The sequence below is a fragment of the Cryptotermes secundus genome, unplaced genomic scaffold, assembly GCF_002891405.2.
Source record: "Cryptotermes secundus unplaced genomic scaffold, Csec_1.0 scaffold1495, whole genome shotgun sequence".
Taxonomy (NCBI): Eukaryota; Metazoa; Arthropoda; class Insecta; order Blattodea; family Kalotermitidae; genus Cryptotermes; species Cryptotermes secundus.
The window spans coordinates 194,076-212,512 of record NW_019720595.1 but is presented as its reverse complement, the minus strand read 5'-3'; the positions used below and the strand labels follow the sequence as shown (position 1 = coordinate 212,512).

The 18,437-nt window shown below is 42.8% G+C and overlaps 1 protein-coding gene across 2 annotated transcripts in view; it reads right to left on the bottom strand.

The window, feature by feature from the left end:
• The window catches only part of LOC111870340 (proline-rich extensin-like protein EPR1), a 195,027-nt gene that overhangs the window by 23,723 nt on the left and 152,867 nt on the right, over positions 1-18,437 (bottom strand). For both annotated transcript variants that reach the window (XM_023862537.2, XM_033753840.1), the window contains one exon: positions 3,831-4,137. In XM_023862537.2, coding sequence (XP_023718305.1) covers positions 3,831-3,845 — 15 coding nt within the window. In that variant the 5' untranslated portion in view covers positions 3,846-4,137. The remainder of the gene's footprint in view (positions 1-3,830; positions 4,138-18,437) is intronic.

Sequence of the window (18,437 nt, the reverse complement as noted above, 5' to 3'; positions counted from 1 at the left end):
GTATAATTAGAATGATCAAGTCAAGGAGGATGAGGTGGACAGGTAATGTAGCACGAATGGGGGAGACGAGGAATGCGTATAGGATATTGGTGGGAAAGCCAGAAGGNACCGTTCTCACGGTCTTGTCGCTTGCAGATTTCTTATACTTTTTCTTCTACCCTGAAGATGGAGGCGATACGTTCCTCCGAAACGTCGGTTAACACCACATATACACGGTGCCAAATCCCAGAAGACTGCTTTCTTCATAGTCACCGCCGTGAAAGCCTCAAATCTTACAATATTAAAATGGATCTTAGAGAGACAGGATGGGATGGTATGGATTGGATAGATCTGGCTGAGGATAGGGACCAGTGGAGGGCTCTTGTGAAGACGGTAATGAAGCTTTGGGTTCCATAAAATGCTGGGAAATTCTTGAGTAGCTGCAGAATTGGTGGATCCTCCAGAAGGGCTCAGTTCCATGAGTAAGTAAGTAAGTACAGAGCATGAGTAATCAGCAAGGAGTGCAGATCGAATGTATTGTTCCAATTTAGCACACCACATGTAGCCGAATTATCCAGTGAAGGAAAATGGAAGGTAGCGTCCGTTACCATAAAATACAATTGTTCCATAATATAGGCTAGCTCCTAGTGCGGGTGAAAGCGACAGCAATACCTTGTACAAGGCAAATGCAGATGTACGTATTTGGAACTAACTAATTAAATAACTAACTTACGCAAATGCTACTAGAAAGCCGGGCTTCAGTGTTGTTAACATTACGAAACTGGAACGAATCCTGAACAATTTTAGTCTCCTTCGCATAAAAACAAATCTTATAAAGATATGTCTATTGTTTTGCCATATATACCAATGTCGCCGTAGAGGTATTTTTCTCTCGAAATTTTAAACCAGCATTTTATACTACTATTTCCCACATTCGTTCTACAGGCTTCACCGACATCATATTTTTCTATTTGATCACCCCCAATAATATTACGCAATGAAAACGAACTTGGAAGGCTCCAATTTCCCAGGTTTCTGAAGCCTTCCGTTATATTCCCCAGACAGAATAACGTGTCGGCAACAGAGTAGATCTGTATGCTAGACTTGCCCGATTAGAACCGCGCCATAGCTCAAGCGGTTAGTGGTCGGCTTCCCACCGCGGCGGCCCTTGTTCGATCCTCGGTCTGGTCAATGGGATTTGTGATGGACAAAGTGGCGCTGGGGTAGGTTCTCTCCGAGTACTTCAGTTTCCCCTGCCAATCTTCATTCCACCAATTGCTCCACAATCACCCTCACCTATCATCTGGGGCTGGTACAATAGGCCAGAAGTGGCCACAGTACAAACTAACCGATTCGAATCTTGACCGAATTAATTACAAGTAGGCCACGACCACGTCCTAAATCCTACATTTATCACACCGTTCACTTTCATATTCCCACCGCATTCTACGCTATGCAACTCCTGAAGTTGAGAGATCGTTCTTAAATACATTAAAATTATGAGTTCCGACTACATAACCATACGGCTGCTCGCTGGAGAATTCATTGCTTCATAACTTGCTATTTTCTTCAAGTCACTTTTGCTTCCTTCTTATTCTCAATGTTCCACTTAGCAATTTGTTCTTGGATATAATCAGTTTCTGTTATTCTCTCAGAATGAGTGACCAAGTTGTACACCCACATACAAAATTTCCATGAGAAAGTGCTGCACCAAATGTACTGCGGCACAGAATAAAAGAAAGAGCAGTTTTCAGTTTTAGTGGCCACAGAGAGAAATATAAACTGACTTGTGACATGCGGCAGGACGAAGCGCTTCAGTGCACAGTTCAAACTTCATCCAGACGTCAGAGTCTACTGGACTCAGCACGCCCGCTCTGTTCCGAAAGACTAAAAAAACTGGAAAATCCATATGTTAAGTTACAGAGCACATAACTGTTCAGACACCCGTCCCCATCAAGAACTACATGGCACAGGTCCTTTTATAGCAGTCGGTTGCTCAGCTGGTTATGAAATGTCTTGTTTCTTGAAAACGTTGCGGCTCGCGAAAGTTCACCATGGACCCTTTCCTCGGCAAATTCAATACAGTCCCCAGTTTCACAGGCATCACAAGTTCGCGGAGAACAGCTTCAACGTTACCTTTAAATCCGCGGCTAGTCCTCTCATGCCGCACCTTTCTTCCATGTTGGCCTAGGATGCTTCAACACAGCGAACGCCGGTTTGGCGTTTCGTTATTTTGACAGGGCATTGTTTACTCCCTCTGACTGCTGTATGCAATATGTAGTTTCGCCTACCTCATTTATTTAAGACCGTTTTATCCATTTCGTCAACTGCCTCCACTGAAAAAGGCCATAGTAATTACGGAGGTGACCGCCTCTGTGTTCTAGTGGTAGATTCAAAGGTCATGGGTTCGATTCCCGTCGCTACCAGATTTTCTGAGAACGGTGTCCACTCGGCCTCGTAAGGATGATTGAGGAGCTACTTGAATGAAAAAGTATCGGCTCCGGTCTAGAAAACCAAAATTAACGACCGTGGCGATCTGTTGCGCTGACCACGTGACACCCTCTATCCGCATGAGTTGGCACTAACTTCGCCGACAAGCGGAGGTCGCTCGGTCGGTATAGTTCGCTTGCGGACTAGAGTCCACGAAGTTTTTAAGTATGAAAGTTGAACTAAACTCCTCAGATTACACTGACATGGCAATGTTTAAAAGGAGGAAATCACACATGACACCTACAGCGGGGTTAAAACACGAAAATTCCCGAATATGGCGTACTAACCACTAAACGACGATGATCCGTTACAGTTTTAAATATATAACATAGAGTTCTACGTATCTCAAACAGGGGTTCCGTGATATAATTTAAAATGAATTTGTTAAGATCTGAGCTTTTCGCAGCGGTGACTATGAAGAATGCCGTCTTCTGGGATGTGGCGCCGTGTAGATCTTATGTGAACCGATCTTCAGAAATATGGGTTTTCGTCTCAGCAAGTCTTTGAAAACTCTTATCTGCTCCCTCAATAAATTCTTCGGTCCAAATATTCTCCTGAACACCCTGTTCTCAAATACCCTCAGTCCATTTTCCTCCCCTAATGTCAGAGACCAAGTTTCACACCCATACAGAACCACAGGCAAAATTATAGTTTTGTATATTCTGATGTTTATGTTTTTGTACAGCAGACGAGAAGACAAAAGGTTCTGGACTGAATGGTAGCAAGCATTACCCGAGTTCAATCGCCTCTTAATTTCCTCCTGAATCAGGTTTTGATTTCTTATCGTCATCATCATCACAAAATTCGCCATTGAGCATTAGACTGCGACACGTTCCTCCGAAAGGTCGCTTCACTTTCTAAGGACTACACAGCATTTTATCGCAGAACATGGACACTTTGTAGTCCGTTTATATTTTCACAATTTATTTTTCCGAAGTCCAGCCGTCTGCGAAACGGTCTCAAAAATTCTGTTACAGTTTTCCATCACAAAATATTAAACTGAACATTACCACGCTGTGGTTGCCATTCGTGTTTCGTATTCCGGTGATACCGGGTTCCAATTTCGGGTCGTAAATAGACAATCTTTAGGCTTCTCGTAATTTTCCTCATTCCCTCCATATAAATACTGGAGTATTACTTTAAAATATAGTACTCCTTTCCATATTTTTTTCAATTTATCATTATCAATCCACTCGACGACAAATTAATTGTGACAAAGAGCCGTTGGATAACATAACATTAATCAGAAACAAAAATACAGGTCAGAAACCCAAGCCTAACTTGAAATGGAAAGGGGAGATAGCGTAATACTGCATACATCAGATATGCGGGTATGTGAAGTGTTATTATTGGTCCCTTACCTTGTTGCAGGTCATGGCTGGATGCGTCCGCCGGTGCACTTATCTTCTGTCCTGCAGTATCCAGTCACACTACAGGCTCACTTATAATCCAAGGGACCTCCACGAAGAACTGCACCCTCACACAACACACACCAGTTCACTATTCGGTCACTTGCGGAAGAACAACAATGCTGTTAAACATATGCCCGTTTAGCACGCATGTTGATTCTTCTGTCTGTCACTGCACATGTACCCAGGTCCGCACCAGAAGCATATCCTCCAACAGACAGACGAGATGGCCACCACGGTGTTCGAAAAAATGTTGAACCTGTTGAGGCGAACAAGATTTTATAGACTTCAAGGATTGAGCCCCGGAGTGTATATGCTTCAAAGGAATGAAGATGCGGCTGTTAGTGGTGGGTTCTATGATTTCCCCCCCCCCCTCAAACTGGTTGTGTTTCCCACCAATCGGGCTGCTGTTGGGTCTATCACCGTCAGAAGCAGCAAAGCACTACAGCCAAAGAGAAAGTAGGCTACCCATACCAACACACTACTCATACATACCTGAATCGTGGTGCTTCTGCTGGCCTCCAGATGAAAGTCTCCCAAGCACCGATCGTCTGTCTTCTTGTGGCCCTACGTGGCATATCGGAACACTGTCCCAGTAAAATGCCGGTGTCCGTAAGATCAAAACGAGTTTTGATTCATGTGGCTATGTTTAGCTGCCTCCGTTCCTGTTCTTTTTTTCTGCGGTCTTCTTGGGTTAAGGCTTTGCTGACTTGCAAGAATCCTGAATTCATTTTGAAAATGATATTTGGAACGACTACTAGGATGGAAGTCATCCCAAAGCAAGTACAACACAAAACACAAAAACATTTATACGACTCCACGACTCAAAGAACATTCGAACTGGCGAAAGAAGTATTCGAGAGGCCAAAAACGCTCGAATTCTGTGATAGGCTAACCAGAAATGTCCATTCTCATGAGATTTATGTCAATGGTTGCTTCATTACACCTCAAGACATGTTGGGCACTGACTGCGCGCGGCATATATTTGTATTTAACATAGAGTATCTTGGGATTTCGTTCTTTTTCCGTCTTTAGCTGATTGACTGTGAGCATATTTATCTGGGCAAGGCAAGGAATACAAGTTTAGTATTCGAAGGGTTCGGGGTTTAGTCTTAACCACTGGCAGTAAATCACGAAAACAAAGAACATGTCAATATGCCGACAAACGCAAAGACCACCGTAAAGTCAAGTCTGGAAACGTCGTTTATATTACATAAAATCTACCTTGGGCAGTTATGTTCTGTCATGCGTTCTATGTCCTACGGTATAACCACGTATGCAGGGGACGCATACACAGCAACGGCTTGACAAGAAAATATTACAGACAACATTACCTGAATTATTTATTGTAGTTACATTATACCAATACATGTTTCAATCATCATGAATCATCATAATGTGGATTAGAAATAATTACAGTCCCCTAATTGGGGTATGACGCCGTGTAGCCCGGTGAAAGTCAAACGAACTTTCCGGGGGAGAGGGATATTGCCTCAATGTTCAGGGTCGACGACGCGCACAGCTTTGCTTGCCAGCTGCTTCACGCTGGTTTCTTGCTTGGATTACTCTTCGACCTTGAAGATAGAGGAGACATGATCTTCCGAAACGTCGATCGACTTTCGCCGGAGTATACGGCATTGTATCCTCATAGCAACCGCTGTGAGAACCTCGAATCCAACATAACAGATCAGGCGTGAAATATGTCACTTAAGGAAAGTGAAATCATCGGAGCTTTATTAACCAAAAATGTGAACTCATTCAAATCTACACGACTAATCCACATGGTCAGAAGAATTAATCAGCGGAATGGATCAAATTAATTAAGTAGGATGCAATGTGCACTCAGTTTTTCACTGGCAGATAAAGGAAGATTCTATTGGGCGAGATACGGATCTGTTGGAATATGATACAGAATATAGAGGGCAGCAACTCCTACATGTCAGAGACATTCGTGTGAAGAAAAGCACGTCTCGAACTGTCACCGTCATATTTGTACATATAATCATTTTCCTGCAGCCATTCACACAAAAATATTCCGTAATGACGCTGAACTAAGTTACGGTGACACAGTGCGGCGACAGGGCGATACAAACGCTGGCCGCAGGTACGTAGTAATAATTCTGCTGGTAGGTGGTTCTCACAATAGTCTCTCTGTTGTCAGCTGTCGTCATTTTCATTAATATATTTATTTAGATGAGTTCCTAAGTGACAGAAGGTTGGAGAACACTGCATAATGAGGAGCTTCATATCTTGTACTCTTCTCCAAGTATAATTAGAACGGTCGAGTCAAGGAGAATGAGGTGGGCAGGGCATGTAGCACGAATGGGAGAGAAAAGGAATGCATACAGGATATTGGTGGGAAAGCCAGAAGGAAAGAGACGACTGGGAAGAGCAAGGCGTAGGTGGGTGGACAATATTAAAATGGATCTTAGAGAGATACGATAGGATGGTATGAATTGGACTCATCTGGCTCAGGATAGGGACCAGTGGAGGACTCTTGTGAACACGGTAATGAACCTTCGGGTTCCATAAAATTCTGGGAAATTCTTGAGTGACTACAGAATTGGTGGTCCCTCCAGAAGGGCTCAGCCACATGAGAAAGTAAGTAAGTAAGTAAGTAAGTAAGTAAGTAAGACGAGTTCCTAAGACGTGCATTTTTTGCTTTTCGATACTAGGCGTTACGCTGATATGATCCTCCATGTTTAATGCACAACTCTGATGCCATTCTACAAACTGACTGGCAGGTTTAATCTCAACATTCCCGTTAATGTGAGAGAATGTGTTAGGTTAAGCAACTTTTGAGACACGCTGTATATTAACTTGCTACTATCATAGATCAGGTATTCTGGCTTCGTCTGAGACTTTTAAACGTCTCGCGGAAAACTTCGTGGGACGCGAGATCGGCCATTTGCAATGAATAACAACATAGAGAAACATGGACGTACGTGACATGGCGGGTTTAAACCGTGTGGCTGCTGTATAAGTTAATATCATTAACCCAAAAGTGACCTAATTTTACTTTTGTTGAAGGTAGAAAGAACAGCATCCGAAGTAGGAGTAAGGTGAGGCACGTGCATACTCAGCTGACACTGATGGTATTTTAAGGTCACTGTGACGCTAGGAACACCCGACAGCCAAGAATGTGGCAGTGTGGCGGGAAGTAAACACACTAACCTCTCAGAGTCAACACCGAACACCTTGGCAAAAAAATATGAGCTTCCTGCTCGGGTCAGCTGCACTTGACGGTAGTAACTGATACAGTACACAGATTTTAAATTAGAACAGCCATTATCAAACTGTGGATCACATAACACTGAAAGAAAGAGACAATCAAAAAGAGAGAGAAATAAAGAAACAAACACGTATAAAAATGATCACAGTATCAGTAAAAAATAGAAATATGCATTTGAGAGATTCAGGTGCCTGTATGAGTGGTCAAAGTTCCTGGCTACAAATCCAGAGGTCCCGGGTTCGATGGCCGGCGCTAACAGATTTTCTGAGTAGTGGGTCTGGAACGGGGTCCACTCAGCCTCGTGAAGATAACTGAGGAGCTATTTCAAGGAAATAGCGGCTCCGGTCTAAAAAACCAAAATTAACGTTGCGCTGACCATGCGACACCCTCTATCCGCTAAAGTTGGTACTAACTTCGTCGACAAGCGGCAGTCGCTCAGTCAATAGTTAGCTTGCGGACTAAAGTCACGGAGTTTTTTTTTGTATGTGCACGCACTGTGCCATAAAGTTGTGTGGTGTGCGTGGAGATAAAGATCCATTCTTTTGCAAATCTGCAATGTAGAGATGAACGGTCAGCTTCATGTCCCGGCAACCTTTCGGCCAGATAGAGAGTGCTTTAGTTTATTTTGCGACTTTCTTTCATCTACACAAGATAATGCTGCGTCCATGGAACCTAGTGAACCTGTAGAGGCAAAACTGCCCCTGTTCTTATGCAATATGTCTTCAAAGAATAAAGGGGCAATACGCGTACGTGTGGTCCGCAAGGAGTTGAAGAACTTCTGGCAGTCAAAGGACAGGGGAGTGCAGGAGAACTGTAAGTTATGTAGCCCTAAAGAAACAATGATGCCTGAGCCACTTCATCCTGTTAGATGTAGCATTTAGGGGGAACCAAAAATCCACACAAAAGCCTTGAGAGGATAGACCGTTTTCGAGAACAAGGGCCACATGAGTAATATCAATAAAATGTGCCTTAAATAAACAAAGGCCTAAAAACCAGTTGGATCACGACAGAGTTCTCTGACAGACTTTTGACAATATCAGTAACAAATTTCAGCGTTTCATAATTTAATAAATCGGAGGAATTCTTTGACCAGCTGAATATAAAAGGTTCAAAAAAGACTTCATAATAGAAAAAAGTTATTCAGATTGTTATGCTGGGAGACAATTATTGACAAATTGGTGTTTTACTTTCATTACGACAAACATGTTTGATAAAAATGCATCAGTGCAGTTCCCACATAATGATATCCTCACAGGGTCTACATGCCGATTAATAACTATGAAGCAACATGCAAAGTTGGCACATAAATTTCTTGTTCAGTAGAAGTAGCCACAGAGCTCAGGCACTCTTCTCGAGTTTAGATTGCGCTGCGTGGACGGGGTCTCCCTGGAGAGTTCAACCTTCAGCGCTGTGCGGTCAGCAAATTACTGCACTATAGGCCTAACAGTGATGATATGCGAACTGAAACCTCTATTTAGCCGCTTTCCAAAGCCATGATAGACTTTCAGATGCTACCGGACATTTGGGTCGAAGCAGGACAAGCCTTCGGATTCCTCAAGCTATCACCTAGAGTCTTACATACATTTATTTACTGGAATATCCGGTTGTGTAATGACGTCAGAAAACCCGAAAGACCTCCTTGAAGACCTAGGCGTATATGGAAAGAAGATATTAAAATGTACGTTGGTGTGGAATGGTTTATTTTGACGAAGTGTCGTGTGAATATTATAATTAATCTTCGGGTTTCATAGAGTCGAGGGGTATCTTGACTAGTTGAGCAATTCTTAACTTTGTAAAGACTCTTTTCCATAGCTCAGTGATACTATGGCATCTGAAATGTTTCATTGTGAGTTCTGATTTAAACGCATAATGGGGAGGTCACCTATGTATTCACAACCGTATTCAAAGGTTTTTTATGTTCTCACGGCGGTAAATATTAAAGTTTTGTATGTGAGACCGTGTAGCTTGTTAGACAGGTACCAATATTTCGGAGGAAGCCAACGAGGTTTTCCAGATCGCAACATACGTGTGTGGATATGTACATTCCAAATGTGAGTATACCTTTTAGCTATTATTTCGTATAATCCAGGGAAATAGCTAGTGATCATATCTGGGATTCTCTGTACCTGTATATGCGGTACTTAAATGCATATTCGGTTCAAAACTTGGAAACAGCAAAACACACCACTCTAATGACTAGAACGTTCATTACTTGTTTAATATTTATTAACATGCTTCTAGTAACTACCGGAAGTATATTCTTTAAACAAACTGTAGCAGAGAAAATATAAAACACGTATTCTTCAAATTTAATTTTCATCTCTTTCTTAGAGAAGTACAATTAGAATGATCAAGTCAAGGAGGATGAGATGGTCAGGGCACGTAGCACGAATTGGGCTAAGAGGAATGCATATAGGATATTGGTGAGAAAGTCACTAGGAAAGATAACACTACGAAGACCAAGTCGTAGGTTCGTGGACAATATTAAAATGGATCTTAGAGAGATAGGATGGGTTGGTATGAACTGGATTGATCTGGCTCAGGATAGGGACCAGTGGAGGGCTCTTGTGAACACGGTAATGAACCTTCGGGTTCCATAAAATGCTTGGAAGTTCTTGAGTAGCTGCAGAATTGGCGGCTTCTCAAGAAGGGCTCAGCACCATGAGTGATTTCCTTTTTAGAGATTAAGCAACTTATCGCCTGTACCGGTCTAAAAATCTTTCAGGGTCTCCTCGGTATTACTCCATGCTTCTCCCTGTATATGTACAGTTCCACGACATCTCCTGCCCATCCTCGCCCATTCAAACGAGTCGCTCCGCTCTTCCTTCTCTAACAATATCTTCAACTATATTATCGAACTTAGTTCACTGTATCGTATATTTAGAGATTTCCTGTTCTGCTTTCTGTGTGTGTGTGTGTGTGTGTGTGTGTGCCTGTTTTGTTTTTGTCTTTGCCATCGCATGCCCAGGTCTCACTCGTTTTACTACTGGTTCAACAGACAAAAATCAAAGAAGGTAAAGTTGTGCCTGTATTTAACTAATTAAGCATTACGCCATGAAGGCGTACGGGGGAGTGAATATATTTGTTTGTTTTTTCCTTGGCACTACAGCCCCAGTGGGCCTAGGCCTGCCTCCATGAACTTCTCCGTTCACTTCGGTTCTTCTAGATCTTAACACATTCGGTAGGATTCCTTGGGCGGGTGATCAGCTCGTCGCAAGGCCTCTACCTGTACACAAACACAGAAAAACGCACACACACAAACTAAACATCCATGCCCTGAATGGGATTCGAGCCCACGATCCCGGTTTCCATGCGAGCGAAGACAGTACATGCCTTAGACCGCTCGGCTACAGTGACCGGCGCAGTGAATGTATAGATCCACATATTCTTGACTTCGGCAATATTTGGAGGCGAGTGTTCAAATTCATGCGCTGGCCAATTTAACCCCGGGGAAAGGACCCGCTCCAGAACCCGTCTGGACGAAGAGGAAACGAGAGAAATCTTTCCCTTACCGGGACTCGAATTTCGACCCCTTCGACCGTCCAGCCCATAACAAGTCGCTATACTGACTACACTATCCTGGCCCCTGGTTCAATCTATACTTTGTATAATCTCAAAAAAAGAAAAAAAATTATGTACTCATGAAAAGCGTTTCGGGGGCACGCGGTAGCGTAGCTGATTGAAGCACTATGCTATAAGCCGGAAGGTCGCGGGTTCAAGTCCCGATGAGGTCATTGGATTTTTTCAATTTATCTAATCTTTACAGCCGTACTATGGCTCTGGGGTCGACTCAGCCTCTAACAAAAATGAGTACCAGGTGTATTCTTGGAATATTCTGCGGGGTAAAGGGTGGCCGGCGCGTAGGGCTGACAACCTTACTGCCTGCCATATGTGAGCCGATTGTCTAGAAAATGTGGGGACCTCAACATCTCACAACCGTATGGACCTCCACTGCCTGTTACAGGGATACCTGTTTCTTTTTGAACAGTGTTTCACCAGAATGCCTACATATCCTGCTTTACATGTCACTTACCACTTATTTCCCAGACTACTCTTTATCTGGCCTTCTTAGTTTTCCTATACGTTTAAGTTCACATGCTTTCCTATCAGCTTTGTAATAATGTACCAGTAATTACGGCGGCCTGTCTCCTGCATGCAGCGGTTGGTAATCATGACAAGAGGTTGTGTCACGAAAGGAAGCGACAGGTGAATACAGAATTAATACAATCCACAGCACCGGAAGCAGAACATTATGTTAATGTTTACTAATATAACGCATATCTTTCGTTGATTCACATGAGGAAGTTCCAGTCTTTGGTACGGAGACATTGCAACCGCCGGCCGGCGTCGGAGCCCACATCGCGTTCTTCTACGGTCTGACATCTGACCCACTCATTGACTGACCATTCAAGCGATATTATAACAAACTAAATAATTATTTAAGTAACGATTTAACTGTACTACTTTTGGCTTATTTTGGACTTCGTCCATCGTCTGGTATGTAAAATACCACGACGTTTCGGAGACTGGATGTCTCCGTTTTCAGGTGAGTAGGGAAGGATAAACCTACTCAGTTGGGACCGTTAGAAAGAGCTAGTCTCAATCACTGGACCTAGGTTTATCCTTCCCTACCCACCTGAAGACGGAGACATATCCAGTCTCCGAAACGTCGTGGTCTTTTGTCTTTTACATACCAGACGATGGACGAAGTCCAAAATAAGCCAAAAGAAGTACAGTATATACCATCGTCAGAATCCTTTCAAGTCAAGGATTTAACTGTTTAACTAAGTAATTCGCTAACTATTAAGGTTAATTAATTAGTAAAAACTAAGGTGACTAACATCGGACAAAATAGTTAACCAATTAATCAATTAACCGATCACGGTAGCCAAGGGGTCTAAGGCATATACTGTCTTTGCTCGCTAGGAAGCCGGGATCGTTGGTTCGAATCCCACATAAGGCATGGATGTTTTGTGTGTGTATCCGTTTATTCTGTTTGTGTTGTCCTGTGTTTAGGTAGAGACCTTGCGACGAGCTCATCCCCCGTCCAAGGAGACCTGCCGTCTGTAAAAATGATCATGAAACTGAGAAATCAGCCCTGTGCTCCAAAGTGGGAGCAAGAGGAGAGGAAAACTAATCAATTAATTGACTCACTGAGTGGTAACCACTTCTGCTTCGTATTCAAGAGACCTCGCTTGTAGACATTCATTTGTAGTTTATTTAACAGCTCCGTCACTAATTAAGATTACACAGCGTCGAATGACTATATGTTTATTGAATAATAAATTGCACAGTATATGTAAGTATGTGGTTGTGGTCTCATTTAAGATACTATCCTGAGATCTGTCTAGAGAGTCTGAAGAAAACCACAAAAACACTCAGCCAGAATAGTCGGTGATCCGGTCGAGATGCGAACCGGTAACATCCCGAATATGTCTGACGCGTTACCGCCTGAACCACAGTCTAGTCTACCGCTGTCGGCTTGTAGAGACTTCCATGGTTTTGTCGGGCCCTCCAGGAAAACGCTAGTACAGCACCTTCCTTCCTCACCCTTAAGCCATTCTCATTGAATCAAGGGCTGGTCGATCAGCGCGGACCACGGCAGCTCCAGCGCCCATTGGTTCGCGCGCCGTTGGCGACAACGTGTAAAGATGCGGACCTCCGACACACTAGTCGCCAACCGTAGTCTAGGAACCATCCGCTGCTACGCAACGGCTCAGTAATCAGGTTTCTATGAAAATGAATTGGTACGGAATTTTAGCGGAACTGTAGAATCAGGTGATTCATTTCCGGTCAGCGCCTAAGCTACAAAGCGTGGACCAACCGGAGGCCAAGGGATACAACAAGAAGACAGTACAGAAGCGAAGGAATTTCCATTGTCGGAAGCGCCACGAAGCAACGAATAATGAAACTCGTCCGTATATCCCTTCTAGCAACAATAAATATTTTGTTATAGAAGTTTACCACGTGGTCGTCTCTCCAAGGATCGACAATGCCACACTCCTATACTTACCAACCACTATACTGTCACGTGTTAGGTATGTCACGCGACAAATAACTTCACGTGGGTCTCGGATTTAGCGACTCTTTATTGGACACTCACACTCACACACCATACAATTATTATCGCTTGTGGTATCACGTGACTTCTGCGACGTCTCGACTAGGCTCCAACTGTTATTGCGTTACCATGGAAGTATCTACTCCAAACACGTTACAATACCTTATCCTCTGAAGTCTACAGTTTTCAGATATCCTGACATGATAATTAAAAATTGTCTGTAAATATAAAAGAATCTTGAATGAATGGGTAGCCTATCGACGGATTAGTTAAACCGATGGCTAATTAACTTGTAAAATGACTGAGTACCTAATTAAACAACTGACTTTCAAACAGAATATTTAATTCTCCAATTCACTCACTACTTGAGTAACAACCTAATTTCTAATTACCAAACTAACTGCCTAACTAACTAACTAATTATTTTCAGTTGGTATCAAGATTTATTTATAACAACTGTTTCTGTTTTTCGTGTTATTGCAAAACCCCGTAGATTACTGGACAAAAACTAAAAATGAGTTCAAAGTTTTCTTAATCAGAACCATCCACTAACTGTTCTACATTCCGTCAAAATGTTAACATCTTCTTTAGTGCAGGTTTCACACAAAGAACAATGTTGTACGTGTAAAAATGTGACTGTCCTGTATAACAGCAAAGAAATACGTCTAAAAGTAAATACTGATAAAATCAAACAGGAACTTCACGCCCCGGCCGCTTACCCTCAGGGAAAGACCCCCATACCCATTGGAGAGGAGGCTGGGTGGGCTCCAGAGCCGCTCTAGACGCTGTGGAGAGGAGAAAAATCTTGCACCACCGGGAATCGAACCCCGACCGTGCAGCCCTTGGCTATGCAGACTGAGCTATCTCAGTTCCCATGTATTAATTAATTAATTCATTCATTCATGCATTCACCTATGGCTCTACAGCCCTTTGTTGGGCCCTGGCCTCTTCTTCAGTTTCGTAACCTTTTTTACACAGTCGGTAGGACTCCTTGGATGAGTGATCAGCCCGTGACAAGGCCGCTACCTACACGCAGACCAACACAAACACAGAATAAACGCACATGCAGACATACATGCCTTGAGTGGGATTCGAATCCACGATCCAAGCGTTCGAGCGAGCGAAGACACTTCGTGCCCTCGACCTCATCGCCACTGTGATCGGTTCCCAGGTATATATTACATAAAACTAGATATACGAACATGACACGAATATAAGACGGCTCTCGCAATGCACTGTATTACATACAAATGGAAATAACTTGGAATCTGGCAGTCACGGTGGGAGATTGTGTGGTTGAAACAGTGTCCTTAAATAAGCAACTGCCGATAACGATAAAGCAAAACAGAACGTCCTACTGTGCCTGTAGTTAGACATTCCGAAGTAATCACTGCGTGCAGCATCGTGACGACTGGCAGGCACACCGAACTGGCGGCCCTCAGCAGACTCAAAATCGAAAAAGATTAAAAAAAAAGAGATGCAACAACACAGCGGGGAAAGTTCCATTTAAGGAGGAAAGCACGGGAAACATAGCTTTTTGTTCCATCAGCATTTCAGTAGAAAGTAAAGTACACAGTTCTCACACAGCAGCTACACAATTCGGACGAAACATTTCCCATGAACAGTACTGATAAGAGCATAAGCTACACAACACTGCTTCCAACCACTGGGGCCGGCCCGCCAAAACGTACGTAATAAATGAACACCAAAGTGCACGCAGTGTTAAATTATTTCGTCTTGTATTTCGTATTTGTAGCGTAGTTGGTTGAGGCACTACGCTACAAGACGCAAGGTCGCGGGATCGAATCCCGATTAAGTGGATTTCTTCAATTTAGCTAATCATCCCAGCCATACTACGGCCCTGGGGTCGACTCAGCGTCTAACATAAATGAGTACCAGGAATATTCTTGGGGGTAAAGGGCGGCCGGTGCGTAAGGCTTACAACCTCCCTGCCATCTACGAGCCGATTGTCTAGATAATGTGGGAACCTCAACATCTCACAACCCTATGGGCCTCCACGGCCTGTTACAGGGATACCTTTACTTTACTTACTTACTTTTTATTTCGTTAAATAAAAGTTATGAAACTAAACATGGGGAGGAGAGGGTTTAGGTTAAGACTATGTAAGGGTACAATTCTTTGCATGATGAACTGCTTTCAGGACAATACATTATAAAATTCAATTTTGAATTCTTGTAAAGTTAGAGATAAAACTGACTGGTACAAAACAAATTTTATTCATCCTGTATTATCGTACACAACCGATAACCGATGGAAAACAGGCATGGCCTCGATATCCTATCTGACAGACAACGATAATTAACGGGGGGAGTACTTGGTTCGAATCTCGAGTAGGATACATTCCGAGCAAATTGAGATACGGTACATCGATCTGGCTACGACCGCTTACTTCCAAATGTTCTCCAATTCATCAACCATCCTATCGTTAGGCGATGTATAATCTGGATATTAACGCCACTGTTAAATAATCCACAAAAACTATAACCTTTTTTATGAACTCACTTTCCATGCGCTTCTAGTTAAAATCATCTTCAGGTATACACCTCAGGTCTTACGATTATGTCTCATTATAACTTCAACTGTTGGTACATATAACTGCTCTAAAGTTGGGAACTTCATAATTGGTGGATTATTTCATCTCTATTATAGGCGCCTAAAAGCATCTGACATGCATCCAAGCTGCACATAAAATCGTAGTCACAAAGCCGGAAAGAGGAAGACTAGTTAGGAGACCAGGCAGGATGGGAGAACAACGGAAATGGGTCTGAACTCGTTTAGGTTCTGTGAGCATCAGGACACAAACGGGAGAATACGAACGAGGAAGAGGAGAACAGTGAAAGATGCAGAAGAAGCGGAGAAGAGGAAAGAAGAAGAAGAATTAGGAAGTTGAGGCAAGAGAAGAGAAGGAACGAAGAAAAGGTATATGGAAAGGGAGGAAGAAGAGAAAGATAAGGAGAAATATGAAGCGAAGAAAAATAAAATTATATAGGAGGAGAAGAAAGGAAGTGGAAGAGGACGAAGATGATGGAGACATGTTGCTTTATGGCTCTTCCTATCCGACAGTATCAGTCCGAAAGAGTTAAATGAACAGGCTGTGACAATGCGAACAGCATCCATCGGCTGTGGGTGGACAGGGTCCAACAGCGAATTCTTGTGAACAGGATAACGAAACTTCGGGTCCCATAAATGGTGGAAAACGCATTGGATCAGATGATTATCGACTTATATGCCGTGCCATAGTGCAGGGGGTTAGTCACGGCTTTCTACCGCGGAGGCTGGGGTTCGAGCCTAGGTCAGGTTATGTGGTGGACAAATTGGTAAAAGAGGCAGTTTTTCTCCGAGTACTTCGGTTTCGCCTGTCAATTCTCATTCCACCGACTGCTCCACACTCATCATCTATTATTCGGGGCTGGCACAACAGGCTAAATAGTGGCCGACGTACCAAGTGGACTTAGTCCCACCCCACCCCAAGAAACTAAATTACCAACTTCTCAAAAAGGAATATTATTCTCTTTTGTTATGTTGAGGACGTTGTGTTTTCTGTGTGGCTTACTACGTATGTTCTACGTATAACACATGGCACAAAGTGATAAAATATGCCAACATATACCGCTTTACCCTTGGGGAAAGCCCCAGGTCCACACTTGATAGAAGGCTGTGGTGGGGGCCAGAACAGGTCTGGACGTCGTGGAGAGGAGAGAAACCTTGACCCCTACCGGGACTTTAACTCAGGTCCCTCGGCAGTCCAACCCGTAGCCAGTCGCTACACAAATTGCGCTATCCCGGCCCCTAAATAGCAGAAGCAAGGCATGAAATACTTCTTACGCTCTCATTTTATACATCTCGTTCAAAGAATGCATAAACTTCTGAAAGATGAAACTGGAAGGATACTCACGGCGATCACGCGAAAAAATCTTACGAATTCTTACATAATTATATAACGCAAAGAATAATCATGGCAGAATTTATCAAGAATATAATAACTAGATAATGAGACATTATGCCTACCGGTCGCTAACAACGACTTCTGAATGAGTAGACAAGAATCGCCATTATAATTCTGCTCTGGGAAGAAGAAACATCTGAAAACGAGGCATACGCTGGTGGGGCAGTTGGGTTCGCCAATTCCAGCGGGATAATCCAAAAATCGTTTCTTCGTTCAGCGAGAACAATTTGAACCCGCAGAGAATGCTTATAAACTGCATGCCACTGACTATAATCATTACGTTATCTACGCTTCCATTGCAGGACAGTCTGACGTTCCACAATTTCTAATATCTCCCAACTACCTCATCTAAACTAATTACGTAACTTTGTTTACAAAGCATTTCAGCGGAGAATGTACTTATACGCATGGAAACCTACACGGCTAATTAACGTTAAGGCTGATTATAAAGTCTTATGTGCTCTGATTTAAAATCCTGAGCACAGGAAACGGTTTTGCAACCCAAGAAACAAATCGTTTCAGTGTTCCATTGTTTTCCTGGCGTCACTTTTGTAATAGTAAGGTGAAATACACCAACGCAATCTCCTGTTATTACAAACACTCTATATATTTACACATCCAGCAATGTGAATAGAGTTCTTTCATCACAAGGATTGGTTGTAATTCATGATTCCGACCGAGATAAAGGAAACACAATTAATTCATTCTGTATTATGTTGGGTAGTTTTCATTAATGTGGAAACGAATTGTTGAGGAAATTATTTGGACTTGAAGGCTAAAAAGAACAGGAAGAGGAGTTGCAGGTCACCCGGTGCTATAAATGTGAAGTCAAGAGGCTATGACGTGCTACTCGGCACGCGTACAAATGTATGGGGACATGTCTGAGAAACAAATTATTTGACGTACAAAGAAGAAAAATAAATAAACGGTAGGATACTATTAAAACGACTTTTATGAAAACCTGACGTGAGGGTGGGATGCGGAGCGACCTGCCTCCGGACGGCCTCCAGTGCAGGGATTTTATATTAGTAGTTCCATTACCAAATAATGACATCTTAATTACGTATACTTGGCCAGTCGCTTACTTACTCGGTTAATTAGTTATTTAGTTTTTACTAATTCAGTAGTCATGTAGGTAATTAGTAATTTTGAGGTTCATTATTTACTTAATTGAGCTCATTATATTTCTTGCAATATTATATAAAAGCAAACTCCGTGGTTTTAGTCCGCAAGCGAACTATACCGACCGAGCGACCGCCGATTCTCAGTGAAGTTAGTGCCAACTTTAGTGGATAGAGG